At 47.4% G+C, this 24,540-nt stretch overlaps 1 protein-coding gene across 1 annotated transcript in view; it reads left to right on the top strand.

The window, feature by feature from the left end:
• Window positions 1-252: 252 nt before the first annotated feature.
• LOC111154251 (TNF receptor superfamily member 11a) overlaps window positions 253-24,540 on the top strand; it is a 43,397-nt gene continuing 19,109 nt past the window's right edge. The window contains 6 exon segments of the mRNA XM_022513752.1: window positions 253-694; window positions 697-755; window positions 14,912-14,993; window positions 16,359-16,484; window positions 20,276-20,419; window positions 23,589-23,682. Of these exon segments, the coding sequence (XP_022369460.1) occupies window positions 631-694; window positions 697-755; window positions 14,912-14,993; window positions 16,359-16,484; window positions 20,276-20,419; window positions 23,589-23,682 (569 nt within the window). The 5' untranslated portion in view covers window positions 253-630.

The following is a 24,540-nucleotide window of genomic DNA, read 5'->3' as shown; positions in this document are numbered from 1 at the left end:
AGCCCCCAAGGCACTGGGGTCCACGGGAAATTAGTGTGCTCTGGAATTTAGAGCCATTTCCTGACTTAAAGGTGTCTTGGAATCAGAAGTTCAGGCTGTCGGCAGAATCTGAAACTCTCAGACTCAGGCGAGAGAGAGATAAGGGGCCAGGGATCCCAGAGGGTCCATCATTAAAACAGGTGTGACCTGACCTGTGGTCCTCCCGCACTGGCCTCAAATATGTCACCTGCTCCTAAATAGAAACTGTATTTACCTTGGAACCAGAGCGCAGCAAATCCTTTGCACTTAAAAAAAAACATATTTTCCCAGTGGATTGTGGTGCCTACGAGAAGCGTTTCCCTTTCTCTCTACCCAGCTCCCTTCTGCCTTGCCCCCACCACCCCAAATCTAGCCGAGCAGGTGACACGGAGACCCGGCAGGCAGCAGCACAGTCAGAAAGCTGCCAGGTTTCAAAGTGGAAGGAAGAACTGACTGCAAAAACTATCCTTCCAGTTTATCAGAATAATAATAACTCATTACATTTCCTGTTCTCTGTGGAGAGTGCAAGGGCCACTTCCTCCCGCCACCAGAAATTTGAAGACTTTCCATTAAAAATGAGGAAGAAAAACTCTCTAACTTTTCGTGAATGTGATGGTTAAACCTGGCAAGTGGGCAGGGAGGCCTGCGGTGTTGCATAAATCCTACTGGCCGCACAGGGTTGGCCCGCGTGGGTTCCCATGACACCCCTGAGTTGGAAGACCAACCACTTCCCCAAGGTATTGATTTTTTAAAAATATTTGTTACTCTTTGAAATGCGGGTAGCAGCGACCTTGACAGTGTGTATCTTTAAGTAGCTCGAGCAGCTGCCAAACCCGTGTCCAGTTGAAAGAAACTTGTATACAGGGCCCTTCCCTCCTCTTAACTTTGTACCCAAGATATTAAGGCAGAATCACGTCTAAAACTTCCCTGGGAATCGAGAATCTGTTCCATCTTCGAGCAGACTGGAGATTTTTCACACCCGCCTTCGCTAAGCCAGCTCACTGTTCATAATTCCCAATATCAGGAACTTCCCTATAGCCGACCTAGATCGAACATGTCACAATTTGACCCCATTTCCTCAAATTTGTTCTTTCAGGGGGGTAAAGATCAGTTGGTCAATGTTCTTTATTTTAATGTTTCCATTGTTGAAGATTGTTACCCACAACTTCCCTCTGCCCAGAGTTATTCATTCTGGTTCCTTGAACCTCTCTGTCAGCTTTTTTTCCTTTCAATTCAGTGGATCCTGATTTAGTACTCAGTGGCAAAAACTCACAAACATCACAAACATACACACAGAAGGCCAGAAGACCCCGTGGAAAACATCAGACCTCTGCCACATGCCCTTGACCCGGACGGCTCCCCATCTGGGAACGCAGACGAGACAGGACAGTCCGCACTCCTTGCGATTCTGAGGGTCTAAATCCCTACAAAAGAGGAACCCAGTAGATGGCCAGGAGCACGGGGCAGGGCGGAGGGACGGGGTGGAGAACCAAGCACGTGGTTCCTGACCTGGTCCTGGAGGGTGGGGCTGTCTCTGAGGGCAGGCAGCAGGGAAGGGGCACGGAGATGGGAAAGCTGAGTCCAGTCCTGATGTCTGGAGTCCAGGGCTGGCCAGAGAGACCAGGAAAGGGTCAGGCCGACTTGGCAGTGGAGGGAGTATAGGCTGACTCGTCGTGAAGGAATGTGTGGACAAGCCTCAGGAGCTGGGACGCTACCCCGTGCGCAGTGTGGTCCCTAGGTCCAGCATCCCCACTACTTGGGAGCTTGTTAGACATGCGCATTCCCAGGCCCTACCCCATGTCACCGAATCAGAACTTCTGGAGGCAGTCCTGTCAAACAATCTCTCCAGGGGATTCTGAGGCACCAGTAAGCTTGAGAACCCCTGCTGGAAACCCTGGGATTCCCTAAAAAGGTTCTGAGCCAGCTCTACGTTAACATTGTGGGATCGGTTATATTAAAAACACCTGCCATCTGTTGGACCCCTTCTGTGTGCCAGGCTGTGCTTGGTGCATTCACTCTAATCCTCACTTGGGCAGGAGAGAGGGGAGAGGGAGGCCCAGGGAACCCCGGGTCGCACAGCCTGTAAGTGGTGGAGCTGGAACTCCTAAGGGCCCCTCCAGAGGCAGGGCCTTCCCCCGCTCAGGGAAAGCGCTGCACAACCAGCTGGGGGACTGGAGCAAGACGCTCCAGGAGTGCTGGGACAGAAGCAAGCTTTCCAGTGTCTTTGGAAATACCATAACCCGGCTGCTCCCTCAGGAGAGCCTTCTTCTGTTAACTGTTGTTATGCAAAAAGAAAAACGCTGTGACTTTAAGCAGGTCAGGTTTAAACCAGCACCCTGAGTACCCAGCCCAGGGTCCCTGGCCAGTTGATCCCTGACTCAGGAGGAAAGAAAATGTGACATTTTGAATCACCCCTGCCACTTCCTGGTGCAGAGATATCTCTGACTTCTCTGTGTTCCCCCCACCGGGAATACACCAGGCTATCGCTCACCGTCCTGAGTGTGTCCCCGTCTTGCCACCTGTCCCGCTCTGTGCTAGTGAGGTAGGGGGAGGGGAGACAGGTGAAATGTAGCTCTATTATCTTTTTAAAGGTTCTCTATGGCTTAGCATTACTATAATCACAGTGGATCTGGGGACACCTCTCTTGGCCCAAATGACCTGACTCCAATTTTGGTGTCTCTACCACAGCACGCTTCTGAATCCTTCCTATTCTGAATGGCCATCTTTCAGTGTTGTAGAAGTCACCGCCCTAAGTAGTAAGAGAAAAGCTCCAAACAGGAGAGCCAGGACATACCTAGTCTCTGGTCACCATCACGTTTTGAGCTTTCCCTTGGCGTGAGAGGAGGAGTCCCCAGTGGGGTTTGTATTACTCATACCTAGTAGCAAGAAACTTGGACACAGACCCCAGACCTCTGACAATGGAGGACCAGACACAGGGACAGCTGAGTTCAGTGGGAGCATACCTGAAATCTGTCTTAAAAGTTAACCCTTAATTTCTAATGGCTCCAATGTTTAAAATTTTTTAAATGAAATCATAAAACATTGCCCCCCACGGGGCACCTGGGTGGCTCAGTGGGTTAAAGCCTCTGCCTTCAGCTCAGGTCAGGATCTCAGGGTCCTGGGATTGAGCCCCGCATTGGGCTCTCTGCTCGGCAGGGAGCCTGCTTCCCCCTCTCTCTGCCTGCCTCTCTGCCTACTTGTGATCTCTCTGTCAAATAAGTAAGTAAAATCTTTAAAACAAAACAAAACATTGCCCCCTTCGGATGAGTTCAGACGAGTTCAGATGAGTTCCATGGCCCAGGTGGGTCTGGGTGACCAGGCCCTTAAGGTTCCTATATATATGTCAAATTGCAAACGGGCAAAGGATCAGAATGTACCGCTGACTGGTTGTTATCCTAAGGGTGCAGAGCGGCCCTCACAGGCCGGGGAGTGCAGAAGGGGTGAGCAATAGGCCGCTCGCTCTGCTTACCCCAGGAATGCAGAGGGACTTCAGGAAAAGGGCCAGGGGCACCCATTCATGGGCCTGAGGCTGGACCAGCTGTGTCGTGTGCTGGTTGGGCAGATCTGTGTTCTCCTGTCCCTATTAGAAAGGAGAATTGGAGGCCAGGAAGAGATTTCTAAGCTCAATTTTGCAACCGCCTTCCCTCAAGGTGGCTCTCACTTTGCCCCAAATTGGTGGAACTCTTCTAAGCCCATGCTTGGAAGTTTGAGTTTAATCCAGAGCTCGGAGAAAACGATTGTGTCTTCTGGAAAGGGAACTTAGGAGCTCACAGCGGTCCTTCAGGAAAAATGATTCGTCAGTTCAACAAGAATCTGAGCATTTGCTATGTGCCTTTGCTGCACCCCTAACCGTTTCAGCCGGTTACTCTGTCTTCTTTCAGGACGCGGGAAGTGAGAGAAAGGAAAGCCGCCAGCATAGTGCCTGGCACACAGGCAGTGGGTCCTAAGGGCCGACTCTTCCTTCACTCCCACTCAAGATAGATGGTGTCTGTATCCAGCAGTGGGAGGTGGTTCTCAATATCCATCATATGGATGGAGATGACTGTGTGGTGTTTGGGGATATGAGAAAGTTCTGGATCTTGGTCTTTAACATGATCTCTGACCTTGCCACACAGAGACCAGCTGCAGCAGAACCCGGAGCCTGTTAGAAACGCAGGATCTCAGGGCCTGCCCCAGACCTACTGAAACCATCCGATTTCTGGGTAATTCTGTGCATGTTTGAGAAGCACTGGACTTCACTCTGAGGGCCAGAGACCAGCTAGTCCTTTCTCTGGCCACGTTGGGCGCTCGTGGTCTTAGTAGCTTGGTGCATCCCCAGAATGAAGGCTGGGCCTGGAAGGAGGCTTGGCCTTCTGCAGGCCAGCGCGCTCTTGGAAGCACAGGGGTCGCTGACTTTAGCTGTGGGCAGAACAGAGAAGTAGCTCTCATCTCAAATGAATGCAAGCTTAAAAAAATCAGGATGTTGAGAGAAAGAGAAAGAAAGAAAGAAACAGACAGAGAAAGGAAGAAAAGTAAAAGAAAAAGAAAGGAAAGAAAAAAGAAAGGAAAGGGAAGGAAAAGGCGGGCACTGGGAGAATAAAGGGGAATTCACTGGAGCCTCTCCCGTTGATAATACAAGGACAAGTCAAAGCCTTCCTAATTACTGTGTTTAGGAAACAAAGGGTCCTTGCACTTTCCTTTCAAGTAGCCCACAGCTGCGAACTTGTTTCCCTCTTTATCTGTCTGGGAGACAAAGACACTTGCAATTGGAGTTTTGAAATGCAAGGTTATTTCTTCATTTTCCCTTGGGCCGTATGTTTTCTTTTCAAGGAACAGAGATAATGACTGTATTGTGAGGAAAGCAAGGAAGAGGGCTGAGCAGAAATCAATAGAGCTTTGGTGGGCCCCTTTCTGAGGGAGGAGAGAGTGAGTGCAGCCACCGTCCTGGTTTTCCTTGAAGAGCACACCTGGAACCCAGGTGGTGGGGGGGCGATGCTGATGGGGCCACACACGCCTTCCAAGATAGCTGATGAAGTCACTCACCGAATGCTTGCTGAGTCGAAATGGCCAGTATGTCAAGACATCGAATAGGCCGTAAGTTCCTCTACGTTTTTGGGATTTTTTTTTTTTTTTATTCATCACGCTTGACCTAAGTCAGATTTTTTTTTTCTGAGCCTAATATCTATTCCTAAAAAATCTTACAGCATAGTGGTTAAGAGAGTAAATTCTTGGGGAACACATGGGTGGCTCAGTCAGTTGATTGACTCTTGATTTTAGCTCAGGTTGTGATCTCAGGGTCGTGGACTCGAGCCCCACGGTGGGGGTGGGGGTGGGGGTGGGGGGGGGTCCATGCTCAGCGGGGAGTCTGCTTGAGAGTCTCTCTCCCTCGACCCTCCCGCTGTGTCCACGTGTGCGCGCTCTCTCTCTCTCAAATAAAAAGAAATCTGAAATGACAAAGATAGCAAATTTTACATCATTTGCACCTTCCCACAGTTAAAAATTTTAAAAAGTTCACCTCTGATGGCAGATGTTGTCATCCCAGCCCGGTAACGAAAATAGCGTGAAGCGCTGGTTATTTAAGCCTTGACGGTGTCCGTCACCGTCGGCCAGGAGCCGGCAGTCAGTGCCACCCAGTCCGGGCGCTGCAGGGGCACGTTACCTTGAGATCTGGGTGATTATGTAATGAGTTGTGTGACTTCCTGTACCGCCCTCCCCTCACCACACCAGGCCTTTGGGCCGTGCTGCTCTTCCTGACCCGGCCTTGCACACTTCTTGGAGTTCTGCAAACGCTCCTTACGCCCACAGACAATCCTCCTTCTCTTGACACTTGCTGTGAACTTGGCTTCTTCCCTTCCTTTATCCGGGTCTCCACCAATGTCATCTGACCCGCAGTTCCCCTCCCAGGCTCATCACATCGCCTCGCGGACCCAGACTGCGTTCTGTGTTAGCCTGTCCTCGGTGTTCTCCTGTGGACGCTAAGCAAGGACACTCCTCCCCAGGGCTCCCCCTGCTTCCTCCTCTGCCTACCTGCCCAAGCACCAGCCTTCTCTTCTCCCTGCTCTGCCTGGCCCCCTCACCCCTGCCTCTGGGGTTTGTGCGCCTCCCTCTGTGATCTCTTCCCAGTCCTGGAGCTGGGGAAGATGAAGCCCGGGCCGAGCTCTCTCTCTTTCCCTGCCCGTGACCAGGGCGGGTCAAATGCAGGGACTCAGTGTACTTGGATCTTTCCAGTACATGCAGCAGCTCTTGCTCTGTTTTGTGGGTCTCTATTACAGTTGTCCGTCTCTCTGTGCCTGTGTCCGGTGCTAAGCAATTTGAGAGGCCAGGGATGGGCTAATTTCTTCAGTCCCACACCCAGCCAATCCCTTGGCCAATCCCTTGCCCAAGTAAAGACACCTTTGAGGGTCTGATGATAGCAGAGCTTTCAAAGTGATAGTTGCCATCTAGTATTAAACCCTAGACTAGAGCAGGATTGTCTTCTGGTCATAAGCACAGCGAATAATAGGCAAAGGAGTGACTGGCCTTATGCTGTTATTTGCACAGTGAGTAAATGAATCACAACCGCATCATGGAGTGTGGTCTCTGTGTGGGGAGGGGGTTGATTCATATTTGTTATTTTCAGTGAGACAGTGGGAGTTGACCAGCTGTGATGAATATCCTTCGAGTCTGAGTTTTACGTCCTCTTTGTTACTGGAAACATATTCATAAAATGCATCTTAGAATGTTCCAGATCCTTTCAAGATTTTATTTATTTGAGAGAGAGAGAGCCAGAGCGGCATGGGGGGTGGGAGGACAGAGGGGGAAGGAGAAGCAGGCTCCCCGCTGAGCAGGGAGCCTGACATGGGGCTCTGTCCCAGGACCCCAGGATCATGACCCAAGCTGAAGGCAGATGCTTAACGGACTGAGCCACCCAGGTGTCCTCTGTTCCAGATCCTTTAATAGCAGGTCAATTAGCAGAGCATCTGTGACAGTCATAATGTCCTTCACAATCAAACACATTAGACACATCTTTTCATGTTAATTAATCAGAGAATACTTGAGCCTCAATTTTAGCAGATCCCCCCCCCCAAGAGTTGTGTGTAAACTATATTTTTATGAAATGAATTATATTTTAAATACTCAGGGCATTTTCTGTTCAGACCCTCTGATTCTCTGTACCCACTTCTGTTCTGACTTGGGCCATGTACCTGGCTGGTTCAACGGTGTCTCCAAGTTTTCAATGGTCCCATAGCTGAGTATCTCCCAGGTGAGGGCAGTATGCTAGGTGATCTGTTGGCGTGTATGGGGGGGGGTTCCCCAAAAGCTGCCCCTTTCTTCTCTTTGTGCCTTTATAAGCTATTGTCTTCCTAGGTGCCTGTGTAACATTGTTCTGAAGTGTGGAATCTGAAGCTTTTGTTTGTACAAAAGGAAAATGAGGCTGATACTCTGTAAATCTCCAAGCCTGAACTTCTATCAGTTTATTTAAAATGAAAATGTGTAGAAGGCATTTGGTCATAACTCAGTTATGTCCTAGTTAACAGAAATCATTGGCAGATAAAATCTAGCAGCCGCCCTGAGTAAACTGTCTCTGCCCTCATCCAAGTGCACCCCGTGTCACGGACTGAACCCCCCAGACAGAAAACCACTGAGATGAGTCTGACCACTTGTCACGATTTCAATCCTATGAGAAAACACTTCTTTATGTGAAATCAAATATGCTTTTAAAAAGGGCATTTTTTTTTCCCGGGTGCCTGCGTGGCTCAGTCGGTTAAGTGTCTGGCTTCATGGGCTCAGGTCATGATCCCGGAGTCCTGGGATCGAGCCTCCTATTGGGCTCCCTGCTTAGCGGGGAGTCTGCTTTTCTGCCCCCGCCCCCCCGCCATCGCCACACCCCAGCTCATGCTCTCTCTTGCTCTCTCTCTTTCAAATAAATAAATAAAACCTTAAAAAAAAAAAAAAACCCACAACATTTTTTCCCCCAGTCGCCCACCTTGGTACATTCAGGGAAACTGCCAGGTCTTCAGAATTTTCCTGCAGGTCCCCTCCTTCCCTTTTCTATCCTCTTCCCCTTTTCTGGTTACAGTCTTCCCTTTACCTCCTCAGGGAATGATCTGATCTAAGTGACGGATGCTTACCAGCCCTGCCCAGGTAGGCACGGTGGAATCCAGCGCCCCCATCACTGGCCACTGGCCCAGGCACTGCCATTGTGCTGAGCGAATAAGGTGGTTGGTTACCTCACTCGTTCTTCCACAAGTTAGTAGAGACATCTCAGCTTCAACGGAGGGAAGCGGAGCCTTAATTTTTCGGAGTACTGCCGCCTCGTTTGCATGGGTGATCACATGTGATCCTCACTGCAGTGGGAGGCGCGCGATGATTAGCCCCATTTTACAGGTGAGAAGACTAAGGCTTAGAATTGCCCTCCCCCTTGTCCTCAGGTTGTAGAAAAGTGGCCAGTTTTACTGAAGCAATGTCAGGCACCTACTATCCCAGCCAAACAGGAAGCTCAGTTCTGAGCACTGGGTGGGAGAACGCTGGAGCCCACTGCCCTACTCAGTGCGGTGGCCTGGCCAGGCCCTTCCTCCCGGTCCCATGCTCCCCTCTTCCCATGTCCCCCCGTTCTGTTCATCCTTCCCTCTGTTCTGCTGAATTCCTGCATGCTGGCATGTCAGACTTTATTTTAGTTAATATTTCATTTTTCTTTCTTTTTTTCTTTTTTCTGTCTTACTGGACCTCTGAGCTACAAATGACTTCTGTGTCATTTCCACTTCTGGTTATGAACTTTTAACCAAGAAGCATGAGGGTAGGATGCTTTCTTTTTATCAGTAGATGTATGACTGTGCCATGATCGAGGACAGAGTAGAGCAGAGCATCGGGAGACTTCTGGAGGAGAGGAACTAAGAAAGGAGGAAGCCTCAGGGTTCCTCAGAGCATCTCCATAGGAAGGGTACTGACCCTCTGAGACAGCTGTGAGGGGAGGACCTCTCTGGCCTGCCTTCGCAGCCAGTGGAGAGAAGTCGTCGCTCAAGGAAACGCTCGAGGAGCAGCAGCGTTTGCTAGGTTGCTCTGATCTGTTCAGTCATCTTTATCGCTGTTATCTCTTGTTTGTCACTTATTTGTTTCTAGAAACAAAGTCTTCAGGGACAGTTTCCTGGCGTGAGACCATGCTTGTACACCAGCTGTCTTGGTGTTCTGAGGGACACAGCTCCCTTGTCCCCGGTACTCCGCTCTGAGCAGGAGCAGTTTCAATGGTGACTTTCTTTAAGGACACTTTTTCTCAAGGGCAGTGGGACTATTAAGTGAGGTGTTAGTTTCACATTTCATAGTTTCTCTGTTAACAAAAACCACATCTCTCAATTCTGCAGCATTCAGAAATCTGATACCATCTTTACTTAAATTATAGCCAAATTTCTCAAATAGAGTCACAGATGATATTTTATAGAATGAAATCTATGGGAAATCCCTCATTTGTTTTTCTGGGTTGGGTTCTTTTTCCCCTTGATCTGACAGAAGGGGCCAAGCTTCTTTCTGCTCTGTTAGATGTCAGCATGAGTCTTCAGTAGAGCCAGAAAGTAATTTTAGTTTCTGTGATGACTTTCACTACAGTTGGGTTGCTTAACAGCACAAAAAATAAGTATTTAAGTCAACCTTCCCGACAGGATCTAGATACAGACCCACGGGTCTCTGTCACTCCACTGGTAGAGAGGTTGTGTTTCTTCAGTTTCCGTTTTTTTCAGGATTGGACCCTATGTGGCTTTGCATTGGGAAATAAATCCACGCAGCTTTATACAGAGAAACCTGATTTACAATTTATTATCTTCCCCCTGCCCCCCAAAGTCTTTGTACCAACTGTGGACATGCTTCTTCCAGACAACTCTGCCATCTGTCAGAATAAACAGCAGCCTGTACGCCTCAAAAAAAAATATGCACGCGACACAAAACATACAAGAAAGTAAAGCAACAGAAGGCAAATCAATTAAGTGTCACGTCTTGCCATTTTAACTCCTTTTTTTAGGACTTTCCAAGGAATGTATGTGGGTGGGTGGGCAACGGGAAGCGTATTTGCCATAAACAGACTCTCATGTTCCTTATTAATTCAGGGGAGGTGTAGCAGAGAACAAGGTTAGTTGACATAAACTGTGGGCCAGACATCGTGTTAGTAGTTCATTAAGAACTGTAGTAAGCAGACGCCTGGGTGGCTCAGTGGGTTAAGCCTCTGCCTTCGGTTCAGGTCATGATCTCAGGGTCCTGGGATCGAGGCCTGCATCGGGCTCTCTGCTCAGCAGGGAGCCTGCTTCCTTCTCTCTCTGCCTGTCTCTCTACCTACTTGTGATCTCTCTTTCTGTCAAATAAATAAATAAATAAATCTTTAAAAAAAAAAGAACTGTAGTAGGACCCTGTCGATACATGGCTGGTTTTTCTTATCCCCACTAAGAAGTATAAGTACTGTTGTATTATTCACCAAACACAAGTGCTGTGAACAGACTTACCCCAGGCTGACCTCCAGATCAGCTGTTTTGTAGAATAGTTTCCCCGGTGGATCCCAGGTCACTTCTCCCTTACACCTGCCTGGGATGCACAGGGGAACGGTCGCACTGGTTCTACTGGGAGAAGTGGTTGGGAGAAGAGTGACGGGGAGACTTCCCTCGAAGCCTGTGGTTACTTTTGAATTTTATATCACATGATTGTATTCTTTAATAACTAGACATTTGTTTGTTTATTATTTGAGCGAGAGAGAATGAGAGCGCCTGCATGAGGGGAGGGGAGAGGAAGGCCGACTCTCCGGCAGACTCAGTACTGAGTGTGGAGCTGGACATGGGGCTGGAACTCACGAACCTGAGATCACAATCCTGAGTTCATGACCCTGTGCTCACGACCTGAGCAGAAACAAGAGTCCTGACGCTCAACCGACTGAGCTACCCAGGCACCCCTAATAACTAGAAATTTAAAAAGTGGTTTCATTTTATTTGTTTAATGAAGACAACGATCGTTCAAAAGCTCTATTGTTTTAGAAGGAAACAAGTCAAACTTAAAGGAGAACTGGAAAAAAAGATCCAGATAACTAGAAGGTTGTGTATCTCAATTCAGTTACCAAAGGCCTTCTGCTGCTGGGTCTTGAGCAAACAAGAAGACTGTAGGTAGACCAAGAAATCACCCCATTAACTGCGGCCTTAGGCTAAGATCTCCTATTCCCCGGGGGAGTGTGGTTCTGTAACACTGGAGCAGGAACAGCTTTTTATCAAATTACTGCCTTACTACCATTGCTACGGATAATAGCCACCACCTCACAACAGAGAGCTTGGTCTTGGAGGGTGGCCTCAGACCCCAGTTCTGAGCAGTTGGAAGGGAAGGCTTGAAGACCAGCAGGGACTCCAGAGGCCTGGTGAGATGGGAGACATCAGAACCCAACTCTGTAGGCAAAAGGAAGGATGGGACTGGGAGGGGCTGGCGGGCATCCATTCATTCACACCGAAACGTGGCGTTCAAAGGGTATACCTGGCAAGGCATCCAGGCAGAAGGAGACTGGCATAAAGGAGCTCCAGTGCATGAAGGAGATCTAGCGCAGGCTAACTAGAAACCAAGCCCTAGCAGACAGGCCTCGGGGACTTGGAAGCTGGGAGGCAGACAGGTAGACCCAGTCTGGCCTGCAGCTCCGTGAGATGAGACAAGTCCCCAGGGGACCAGCAGCAGGCCAGCAAATCAGAGATTTAGATTTCCTAATCATTACAAGCACAGGTACTGTGGTTCAGAGAGCAGCCCGGAGCCTGTTCCTGGGAGCGGAGCACGGCACAGGGTGAGACTAGCACAAGGCAGCCATGGCGACACACGGCGCTGGGTCTGGGGAGCTGCGAAGTCCTCTAGTGAGAGGCTTCAGCCTGGAGCTGCGTCTCCGGAAAAGGAGGGAAGGAAAGTCGGTAGAGAGCCAGCCGGGAAGGGGAAGGAAGACAAAGGCATGGCTTGCCTTCTCCTGAATGTGCAGCCGTCCTCAAGAAAATTGTCAGATTCTTTTTGCTAACCCCCAAACCATAGTTCTTTAAACACATGTGTCTGCGTATGTAGCCTGTTGCGTTGTATTTGTGTTGCCATCGTGAAGGTCTGAAGCCACACTGCAAAGTGCAGAATGTGCCTAAGAACAAAATAACATTCTGTTTAAGCTGTACCTCCGATTCATTTTCTGCCTCACCACTGCAAGTTTTCCAGCGGCAGAACGGCTGCTGCTTCTGAAAAGATCCATAACCCTAGAGCTCTGTCAAGCAGATATGTTGTTTTGGGGGTGATACAAATGTTCTAGAATTATATAGCAGTGGTATTTACACGGCCCTGTGAATATATTAAAACCACTGTCATGTACCCTCTCAAAGGGTGAATTTTATGTGAGTTATCTATTGATTTTTTAAAAAGAAGACACATCCAGGTATAGAGTCACAGTAAGCTTAGGAGCGAAGAATGGAATCGAAGGGACAGTTTGAAACTCTGTTTAAGAGCTACGACACCTGGTCACTTCTGGAGTCCGTAGACCTTCCCCTTCTTGCCAGGAGGTATAACGCCCCGGGTTAGACAGCGGGCTGAGTGGATCCCGGCCACGCTCCTGGACGGGCCAACAAGCCGTCCACCTGCTCACATCCGATGGTGCTCGACGGGACCGCGCTGTGGAGCCCAGGGCAGTGCCAGGAGGCTTGTGACAGCGTGCTCAGCAGCCCGCCAGGTCACAGGGTAGCCCTCTCACCAAATTCCCCTAAAAAGAACCTCTCTATGTGTACCATAAAGCCCGAGCTTATCTCACAGAGACTGTTGGAGCTTTCGAACGGGGCAGAAGCGATTGATAACCTTATTCAGCAGAAGCGAGGCCCAACCACACGCGTCTCCTGTTGGCCTCTCGTCGGGGCACAGGAGCGCTCACACGCCGTGGGCTCAGCCCAGGCCGACGGGGCAGGATTCGCACGGGCCGCGTCCAGCTTTTCTGTGTTGCTTCGGCTCGTTTCTCCTCCATGCCCGTTGCTGTGCGAGGCACACCAGGGCTGCCCGCCAAGACGCGGCTGCCTCTAAACACGGGAAGGGACAGAGAAGGGGAGGAAGGGGTGGTTTCTGTGCAGTCATTCTTGCTGGTTTTGTCCTTCAGCCCTTGTCCCATGGCCGCGGCGCAGAGCCCCCAGCATGGGAGCCCATGCCCATGGGGAGCGCCGGGCCGACCTGGCCCACATCCCGGCGCAGCAGGCTGTGCGAGCACATTGACCTTGTCGTTGACCTCGGGCTTTCTGGGTGTGGGGCTCTCTTCAGAACTGAGGTCTTCTGGGGCTGCATGGCTTCTTCTAAGCTCTGTGATTTCTAGACCTTCAATCCAGTCCATCGGGCGAGCCCTCTGTGAGCTCTGTCTGGGCTCTCACCACTCTGCTGATGGGCCTCCGCTGCCACCCCCATCCCATGTGCCACAGAAGGCCTCAGTGGCTCTGTCTGACCTGTTCACACCATTTTTTTTAAAAGATTTTATTTATTTGACAGAGACAGAGAGAGGGCACAAGCAGGCAGAGGGAGAGAGAGAAGCAGGCTCCCCACCAAGCAAGGAGCCTGATGTGGGACTCGATCCCAGGACCCCGGGATCATGACCTGAGCTGAAGGCAGACACTTAACCCACTGAGCCACCCTGGCGTCCCCTGTTCACTCCATTTTAGGTGGTCTTCCCCGCCCCTCCTTCCCCTGCCGGTTGCTTTTCCCTCCTCTGATTTCTCCGTATTCTGTAAGACAGAGCTCACTTATCACAGACCTTAGGACACCCTCCCTGACCTTCTCTAGCTGAGGCAGGGTCCCGTCTGCCCCTGGGTGGGGGCAGAGGGATGTAAGCCCCCTGGCATGCGTAAGCCCCTTGAGGGCAAGGCTTGTAACTCGGGATCCCTAAGACTCAGGAGGGATCTTGGTTCTTGGTCTACAGCACCTCGTGTCTGTTCAGCCAGACCCCCTGCTGGGTGGTCGCCCGGCTCAGTGTCCAATGTGACCGCCTGTCCACAGCACTGTTGTTGTTTCTCTCACTCCGAGAAAGCTGATGCAGAGAAGAGCTTTTCTGTGACAAAGTGATAAGAATCTCTGAGTGACGGTAGGGGACTTGGCTTTTTGTTTTGTTTTGCTTTGCTTTACCTAGATGGGCGGATTTGGAAATTATATTTGTACTGGAGTTATACAGAGGCTCAAAGAGCTTGAACAGCTTGTCAGGGGGTCCCTCAGCCAGCAGGCGGTGAGGACTCCTTCAGCCAGGCTCCGGGCTCCAACCCTGCAGGGTTCCTATGACATCCTGCTGTCCCGCTTTAAGACATTCTCAGCAGGTTTAAATTTTAAAAGGTAAGCAGTATTAAAAATCAGAGGAAGTGTGTAAGACCAAATTTGACATCCCTGGTATATGATACCTATAGTAAGGGTCCTCCTTATGTTCTCCTACAGTCTTGTGACCAAATTTGGGACTATAATCCATCATATTACCAGATATTTTTAAAAAGACTTATTTATTTTAGAGAGAGAGAAAGAGAGAGGGAGAGCCTGGGCAGCGGAAGGGGTAGGGGGGGAGGGAGAGGCTCCTCCAGCAGACTCCTCGCTGAGCACCAAGCAGACTGCCAGCTTGATCTCAGGACCCCGAGATTAGGCAGGACCTGAGCAGAAACCAAGAGTCGAACACGTAACCAACTGAGCCACCCAGGCGCCCCGTAACCAGAATATTTTTAAATGTTTTAATGGATTTTTAAGCCAGTATCAGTTGGCTTTAAACGTTCTTAGTGGGGAACGGGCTAGTGCAGGAAAGTGACCTTCTGGGGGGAGATAATATCACATGGAGCAGTTTCAAGACTGTTTATTGTATTTTCTTATGCTTTTCAGAAATGGAATTCAGTAATTCGCTTTTCATTTTATCTAGAAGGGACTTATGCAAACTCTCTGTCTGATGTCAATTTTTTTTCAGGTGACTTTTCAGATCACCCCTCCGTGTACCCGCGAGAGGCATTATGAGCATTTTGGACGATGCTGTAACAAGTGTGAGCCGGGTGTGTATTTCTGAGCCCTTTCTCCTTGTTCTCAGAAGTGGATAGGGCTTTCATTTTATCTTTTAAATTCAAGGGATAATTTCAACGCTGCCTGCTTAAGAAAAAGCAGTTGGATAGTGGCAGGGAGTAATTTGTCCCTCTAAAGACAATAATCGATAGATAACATCCCTTAAAAGCAGTTGTAGAAGCTAGTACTTAATTTATGCTGGAATATGGTTTTCCAAAACACTATTTCTTGAGAAAGCGAGGTTATATTTTATATATTTTAGCACTTTGCAATTCAAACTTTCAACATATAAAATGCACCTCTTATTAAAAAGTATTTTACAGAAAAATTTCTTGGGGGGAATAACCATACTGGAGTTGTTGCTGCTGCAAATTGCCTAAACCCTGTTATACCTTCTCCTCGCACCCCTGTTGAGAGGCAGGACTGCTCACCTCCCCCCCACAGCTGCTCTGCCAGAATGTGGCCGAGTGTTTCTACGACCTCAGTGAAGTCCCGAGTCCGCAGGTTCTTCCTCACTCACTCATTGTTCTAGAAGCGGTGGTTAATTACATCAGGACACCAAGATCCTTTAGCTATTCAAGCTATAAATATTTCTCGGATATGTAGAACTAAGATCCAGTGATTTTTGGGAGTGTGCGTGTGTGAGTGTGTATATGCGTGTGTGCACGCACGCGCGCGCGTGTGTGTGTGTGTGTTACTCTGGTCATTCTGTTAATTGAGGGCCCACGGTAGATGTAGGACAAAGGAAGTTAACACTCCAAATTGGCAGTAGAGGGGATCTTGAAGATGGGAGGACAGGGGTGCAATGAAATTCTTGCTTAGCCCCCAGGGAGGCCCTCAAAATTTTATAGGCACATTTGAAAGCCATCATCTTTTCCTTGGTCAGCAGAGGTGTGTGGTGGGAAGGGTGATCTTTTACTGAGATGAACTAAAATGTGGCTGTGACCATATAGACACAGCCAACCTAGTGGAGATTGTTTATTTTTTTTAAAGATTTTATTTATTTGACCAAGAGAGCACAAGCAGGGGGAGGGGCAGAGGGAGAAGGAGAAGCAGACTCCCCACTGAGCAGGGAGCCCAAGGTGGGGCTTGATCCCAGGACCCCAGGAGTGTGACCTGAGCCGGAGGCAGACGCTTAACCAACTGAGCTACCCAGGCGCCCCTAGGGGAGGTTGTTTTAGCCAGCTGGGCAGCCTGAGGAGCCCATCACTGATATGCGTCCCCATTCCGTGTACCAGACTGTTAGGGGACTTCCTAGGATCACAGTCATTTAAATGGTCCGGTAAATTGCTGTATTTCTGTTGTTATTTTAGGGGGGTATTTTTCACTGGTGCATTTTTTTTTTCTTTTAATTGAAGGAAAGTACATGTCTTCTAAATGCACTACTACCTCGGAAAGTGTATGCTTGCCCTGTGGCCCAGATGAATACTTAGACACCTGGAATGAGGAAGATAAGTGTCTGCTGCATAAAGTTTGTGACACAGGTGAGTCAGTCATGTCAGCAGGGAGTGTGGATAAGTGCTATTTTTAGATACAGTAGTGCTCTCTCTTTTGGAGGGTATAGGAAGAAGTCTTTGACCGTGGACCCCCAGAGGTAAGTGCTTCAGATCCCAGAAGCATTGTATTAACATTCTTCATTTAGAACCTTCTTTCTGGAATATAATTGTGTCTCAGTGTAATCACGGAGCACACGTGTTACAGTTGACAAAATCTTGCCACAATGTTTCTGTATATGTTGTATTATTTAATTTCCACAGAAACCCTGCCAAGTAGCCACAGTTATTCCATTTTAAAGAGGGAGAAAGAGAGATCAGAAGAGGTTCAGTTACTTTTCCAAGGTTAACAAATGAGAAGCTGAACTCAAAGCCAGATCTGACTCTCAGGACTTTTTCCTGAACCTTAAGTGTCTTCCTAACTCTACAGTTTGATCTTACAGAGCTGCTATAGTTTTTTGTTTTCTACTCAAAAATTTTTTAAATTATAATTTAATTGTAGGAATCAGAATCAAAGTATGTCCCTTAACTTAGGGGTTCCTTTCCCTCTTTTTTTTTCTTTTTTGTTTTAATCTCTCTGTTAGAGAGACCATATTGTCAGTCCTATGGGTTACAGGAATCCTGTAGGTCACAGTCTGATTTTTGCTGATTTTGCACTCCTTGGTGTCATTTAACGTATTTTTCTGTCTCCTATATTTCCTATGAGTGGTTGTTGGATCTAGAAGGCTGGTGAGAAGCTGGTTTGTAGTTTTTATTATTTATTTATTTATTTATTTATTTAATTATTTATTGCAAAACCGTGTCACAGTTGGCATAATCTAGTTATGTCAGGGTCATATAGAAACTGCTTATCTCTCTTCTTGTAATATGAGCAGCTGTTGACCATCATGGCCTAGACCCATTTTCATGAGGAGCTGTAGGTAGATGACCTTCTATCATTCCTCCTTCATGAATGGCTGGATACTTTATGAAGGGAAGCTTTCCTGGGCAGCTATCCATCTCCCTGAAGTACATTCTATACAGGAAAGGCAGAATGAATGCTTGTAGCTTTATTTACCACTTTTCAAGATCATAACTTGATCTCTACGCTTCTCCAAAGGATTTTTATGACTATGATAAACTCAGCCATTCAGACATATTTGAGGTATTTTAATCTATTATAGTTCCTCGTTGTATGGATGCTCAGATTGTCTCACCTCTTCCAGGGACCCCCCACCCCCCTGACCAGTCTTTGATGTGACCCCAGGTGACCTTAAGAGTTCTCCTTGCTTCCAGGTTCATCCTGGACATTCCCTGCCTCAAACCTCGAATCAGTCATTTCTTTAAGAATTCGTGATTGCTTACCACAGAACATCTTATTTAGCGACCTCAGTCTGGGTGCTAGGGAGGTTCACTGCTACCAGACTGATCCTTGTTTATAGGTTCTTTTCAGTGGACAGAACTAGGAGTGAAGTATTTTTTTTAAACATCATAACTTTCTAGTGGGTTAGATACAGCTGGCAGAGTTTGGCCGCAGAAAGTAACATGGAAACTCCACTGAGCAGAAGCATCTGATCAAATCTTTTTTCTTTCCCATTGCTTAGTAATGACCTTGACTCACTGCTGTCTCTTGGAAATAAAGATTCATTCTGTCTACTGCCAAAGTCGATTAAAGCCCCAAACCTGGTACATTAAGATATTTAAAAACATGTCAGAATTGTTCACCACCACACAGGCTTGTGTTCACTCACAACTAAGTGGGGCTGTGGGACTAGAATTTTCCAAAGAAGTGACCCTTGTCCGTGTCTGTTCTGGGCGTTAAGCACATGTTTAGGTAGAGTGGTCTTCGTGCTGCACCAGTGACCTGGGCCTCCCAGGATGGACCCAGGAGGGACACAGGAAGATTTCTCCAGGTTTGCCATGCTCTGGTCTGAAAGGAATGGAAATAGGAAACGTCCCCTCCCTGCTGGCAGTAACTTGAGACAGCAAAGGAGACAGGGATCTGTCCCTTGGAACTCTGTCCTAGTCCGATCAAGCTTCTATAACAGAACAGCACAGACTGAGGGGCTTACACAACAAACATTTATTTCTCATGGTTCGGGAGGCTGGACATGGGAGACAGGGTGCCAGCATGGTTGGGTTCTTGGTGAGAACCCGTGTTAGGATTTCAAGACACTATTTTCTTGCTGTGTCTCCATATGATGGAGAACAGAGAGGGAGGAAGCAAGCTCTCTACTGTCTCTTTTGTAAAGGTACAAATCCCACTTGTGTGCTCTCCAACCTCATGGCCTTACCACCTCCCAAAGGCTACGCCTCCTAGGACCATCACTTTGGGGGTTAGGATTTCAACATGAGTTCTGAGGGGACACAAACATCACTCCGTAACAGACTCCTATAAGTACTGAGGAGTATAAGTCCATGGGTTGTGGAACAATCCAGGAGCGATGGGGTCCTGTAGGGGTGGAAGGTCTGTTTCAAATAGTATTATTGTGTTTCATTGTGTGTGTGTATGTGTGTGTGTGCAGGTTGATTCTTGTTAGTCATAGAATAATATCAGTGTTCTGAACTAGCAAATACTAAACCATTGTTCCTAAGGGAAATACAGGGTTAGATTCCTGTGAGCCTCTGGTCACATTTTTGTAAACTGATCCACATATAAACTTGTTTTATGTGTGTTTCTTTTAAAAACACCTTAGCAAATACTTTGATTCATTAACATTGAACTTAGAACCAACAGTGCTGTAACTCATGCCTGAACAAAGTTTATCTAACATGTATTTGCTCATGAGACACATCACAGCCTTCTTGGTCCTGGAAACAACATACAGCACTTCAGCACTGTGACTGTGGGCCATCGTGAGCAGTGGAATCACTAACAAAAAGCACAGAAATGCCCAAAATGGAACACTAAGTAGACCACAAAAAGGAAGCTTACTTCCAGTCTAAGAGCTATAGTGAGAAGGCAGAGTGTGACCTTGTTTGACCACAGCTGAGAGCATGCATGTCCAGCCCATGGCTGGAAATTTCCACTGTTCTGCATGTGTCCAAAATTGACTGCCAGAGTACCATGAGCACTGATTTGGGGGTCACACTGAAATGTTAGTGAGTGGGTGAAATTGCAAATAGGAGGCAACAAATAATGAAGATAGACTCTGTGTCAGCATGACCTCTATTTCACCAAAACTAGAAAGGGCAGGAGATTTGGGACAAGAAGGAGAGCACTTTGCTATGTGTTGTGAGATGAGAGACAAGTAACACACGGATGACCCTAAGTAACGGGGCAGCGGCGGGTGGGGGGGGGGGGATTCACTTCCAAGTGTGCCATCAGGGTCGGCCTCTGTAAACGCATTCCCTTTTCTAATTACCTGTGACCCCTGTTCCCACAACTCTCAGTACACGCATGGTCCTGCAGGATCCCAAGATGAATCCCCAGTCTCCAGAACTCTACACTCCTAGGTTCAGTCTAGCATTCCTGTTCAGAATATGTCTCACATTTGAATTTACTAAAAACCAAGAAACTGTGCAGTCTATTTTGCATTAGCCAAAAGAGCCAAGGATCCTCAACTCCCCAGTTCTTAATCCTCCTCCTAGCCTTAAAACTATTAAAAACCCACAAGACTCTTAGTTATTAGGAGTGGAGTAGAGAACCAGCCCCGCTGGGATGTTTTAGTGCCAGCACAGGAAGGGGCTTCTCGAAACCTACTGTCCTGCGCAGCCAGGCTGCTGGGGAGTTGCTCGAGGACGGGGGGTTGCTGGAGGCGGAAGGCGAGCAGCCTGAGCAGCCGTGTCTCTGTCTCCTGCAGGCAAGGCCCTGGTGGCGGTGGAGCCCGGCAACCGGACGGCCCCGCGGCGCTGCGCCTGCACGGCCGGCTACCACTGGAGCGCCGACTGCGACTGCTGCCGCCGCAACGCGGAGTGCGCCCCGGGCTTCGGCGCTCAGCTCCCGGGTACGGGTTCGGGTCGCGTGGCCCGTGGCCCTCGCCGAGTCCTGTGCTTCGGCCAGGGTCAGAGCGGGCTTTGAGGGGCGTCCCTGCATCACTCGCGCTCCGGGGAACCCGGTGGCGCTGGGGCAGCTCGAGGGGCACCCGGAGAAGGGCCACGTGACCCTCTTCCAGGGGAATAGGAGCGCGCGGTCCACGTGCTCCCCGGAACGCTCCTCCATCTGGGAAACCTGGGGATCCCCCCTTAGGCGGGCAGGGGTAATGCAGGGGGCCTCAGACTTTTTTTTTTTTTTTTTTTTTTTTAAACTGGCACACACATGCCCCCCGCCCCCTTGGAAGAATTCTGAAGAGCCATGCGCCCCTGGCAGATTTTTAAGTCGGCAGCTAACGTTTTTTATTGCCAACTTAAAGAGTTGCTAAGGAATTCGTTTCCAAGGAATTTTAACAGCAGTAACACTTTTAAAAATGGAATTCGGCGGAATCCAAACACCGTAGCAATTTGATAACACCATCATCCTTGTTAAAATGCACTCATAGTCCTTCACCGTTGCAAGATGTGTGCAGTTCTCGTCCCTCCTTGGATTTGTATCCATTTCACCTTCCCGGGAGAATTTTACCCTAAAGGGTTTTATGCTTGGAGGGCTTTTACTAATCACCTTTTCATGCACTCTCACATCAAAATTATGCACCCATTTGGGATCGTAATTTTAAAAAATTTCCTGTGATTCAAGGTTCTAAGAGTTAAAACACTTCCAGACTAAGTTGTTTTACAGTTATTACAGGATTGTCAAAAAGTGCTATATTTTGCTATGTTATAGTTGTAAACGCTTTACGAACTTAATATTGAGTGTTTTTTCCTGATTCATATATTCATGGTTGAATATTATTTATTGCTGAAATGTAACAGATTTCAACATTAATTCTGTTTCCGCTAAATGCTGAGAAACTCGCTCACATAAATAACTGAATGGCTAAGGAAGCCTTCCGGTAGAGGAGTGTGTGTCAGTTCTTTCAACACTTTCTGAGTTACATGTCCAGGACACAGTGGTGTGACATCAGAAGCTGTTTTTATTTTTTAATTTTTAATTTTTTTTGTTTTTGAAGATTTTATTTATTTGACAGTGAGAGACATAGTGAGAGAAGGAACACAAGCAGGGGAAGTGAGAGAGGGAGAAGCAAGCCTCCCGCTGAACAGGGAGCCCAACGTGGGGCTCAACCCCAGGACCCCAGGATCATGACCTGAGCCCAAGGCAGACGCTTAATGACTGAGGCACACAGATGCCCTAAAAGCTGTTTTTAATCATCTCTCAGTTAAGAACTCAGTTGTGTTCTCAGTTTTGTTAAGAGTAAAGAAATAGTATCTTTTTGCCAGAAAAGTAGTTCTTATAGAGTTCTTTACCTTCCTGATTTCTGGAAAGTACCCCAAGCAGTTTTTTCAAGGTGTAACAAATGATTATCCATACCTGTTAATCTTTCACTTAGAGGCATCTTGTTTTAACCCAGAAGATTTGGATGGGGGTAGGAGAATTAAGATACTATTCATTTGAATTCGTACGGAGGAAAATGTCCATCAGAGTCTCACTGGTACCGTCAGTCCTTATTACCAAATGTATCAACCAAGCCAGATGAGCTTTCTCTTGGAAAAAGTCTGACTTAATTTTTTTTTTTTTTAAAGAGAGAGAGAGAGAGGACTAGGGGAGAGGAGCTGAGAGAGAGAATCTTCAAGTAGACTCCCAGCTGAGGGCAGAGCCTGACTTGGGGCTCCATCTCATGACCCTGAGATCACGATCTGAGCCAAAATCATGAGTCCAATGCTTAACCAACTGAGCCACCCAGGCGTCTCCTGATTTTTTAATTATTAAAATAAATCTCCTGATGACAGCCAACTTCCTTATGAATTTGATTCTAAGACAAGGCCAAGAGCCTTTCCGTATCGCAGTGCTCTGAATCATGGGAGCTTTGCTCTTAGCAGTATTTTGATTTGTTATGGGTTTTGTTTTGGGGTGTTTTTGGGTTTGTTTTTTTTTACATAGCAGGATTTGGAGTGGATAAGCAGCGTGCCTTCTTTGTAAAATGGGAACAGGGTGATTGTGTCAGGGGGAAAGGGAAAGGAGAACCTGCAGGATGCCCCTGGCAGGTCAGTGCTTCAAAGAGTTAATGGGAAATAAGTGCATTTAATTTAATTTAATGCCCTTAAACCTACATGTAACTCGTGGCTCCTTAGGAAGTTGCTTTGTTTTTAGGGGTTACCCTTCTAGAGTGTGTTAATATTGTAAAAAGCTATTTGAAGTCATGTGAGCAGCTAGATGTTAACTGGGCTTTTGTGAAGATCATTACAAGGTGACTCAGATTACTGGATTGAGGGGGGCACCCTGCTTACTGAGGCAATTGCAGAAATTAAGAATGCACTTCCCATTTTTTACTTTGGACCAAGAAAATGTAATTCCTTATTTTAGTGTTTTAGTTATGACAATAAATCACAGAAGCGCTACTAATTTCAAGAGTAAATTGTGGTTTGGGCACCAGTCAATTGCCTGATTATGGTACCACGTGGAAGCCAATGTTCTTTATTGGAATTACCAAAGGGCCATCACGTGTCAGTTGCAGTGAGGCTAATAGACGTAGGAAGTTGGAGACATGTCCTATTTTGATAATGTAGTTGATGAGGAAGGTGAGAGAGCTGGAGAAACCTTCCTAACTAGGATCAATTCCTGCTCTCACTGCTGTGGCTTGTGGCAGGGGTCCAAAATCCATTCTACCCCTTGTGTTGATGTAAATAGAGTGTTAGTGGAACACAGGCACGTCTCTTTGTTTGCGTATTATCTCTCATGCTACAAGTAATTACAGCAGAGATCAGAGGGCCCGCAAAACCTGAAATATTTATCATATGGCCCTTTCTAGAAAACATTTTGCTGCCAACTCTTGATTTAAGAGAGAGATTTATAGGGGTTTATTGGGGGGGTGTGTTTTTGTTAATGTTTTTGTTTGAGAAAAGTGTGTTACAGTCACTCTCGTGTTTGGACTGGTAAGATTTATCTGGTCAGAAGGAGTCAGGACAGGAAGTTTGCCTTAAAGGTGGGAAAAGGTCTCTGGTCCTCTGGAACATTGTCCTGGCCGATCTCTAAGTGTCCTTGTTTGTTTCGCTTGTTCTTTTGTCCATTCGTTTTTTTGACAGTGCAGCTCAACAAGGACACGATTTGCAAGCCCTGCCTGGTAGGCTACTTCTCCGACACGTTTTCGTCCACCGAGAAATGCAAACCTTGGACCAAGTAAGTGGCAACAGGGGAGCCAGGAGAGTGTGCTGATTTCTAATCTCGACCTACGCTGTCTCATCTAGGTTGAAACCAGACTGATTGCGTTTGGTGAGGCTTCTGCTCAAACCCATTTTCAGAATGGGAAAAGTCTGTCAGCTCAGCAGGGGGAAAATCAACCAGGCCAACTCGTCTCCAGCTTCACGGGCAACAGGAGCTCTGTGTGACTTTTCAGATTCGGATGGACCAAATCTTTGACTTACAGTTGCAGCTTCTTTTGTCCTTTTCCTACCCTTAGTTACTTGAAAATGATTTACGATGTTCATTATCCTTCACTCGACACTCCCACCGCGCCACCAGTTTATTGGTCCAGAAATGTGTGTGTGTGTGTGTGTGTGTGTGTGTGTAGTGTGTGCGCATATAGAAGCCTCCTGTTTATAGAAATGTTTGCATATTCTCAACACCTTGGGTTTTTTTTAACATAATATATTCTAAAGGAAGCTCATTCCATATTTGTTCACTTAGATCTTTGTGGCTTCTTGTAGCTTAGAAAACATTTGCTGCCAACTCTTGGTTTGTACCATAATTTATTTTGGTGGGGATGTACCATAGAGACATACCGTAGTTTTACTTAGTAAATTCCCTATAGGTAGTCGTTCCGGTATTTTCTAGTCTGTTGTGGTAAGAACTAATTCTGCAGTGAATCATCTCATCTATATACTGGGTTTCACACTTAATGTGAGTGTATGTGTATATACATATATATACATAATATGTATATATAATGGAATTATATGCATTATACAGTGGAATTATATGTGGAATTATATATATATGTATATATAGTGGAATTTTTGGGTCCTTCCATTGCATGCT

The sequence above is a fragment of the Enhydra lutris genome, unplaced genomic scaffold, assembly GCF_002288905.1.
Source record: "Enhydra lutris kenyoni isolate GAN:26980312 unplaced genomic scaffold, ASM228890v2 scaffoldscaffold36, whole genome shotgun sequence".
Classification (NCBI taxonomy): domain Eukaryota; kingdom Metazoa; phylum Chordata; class Mammalia; order Carnivora; family Mustelidae; genus Enhydra; species Enhydra lutris.
The sequence above is the reverse complement of the archived record's forward strand: the minus strand, read 5'-3'. Positions and strand labels throughout refer to the sequence as shown.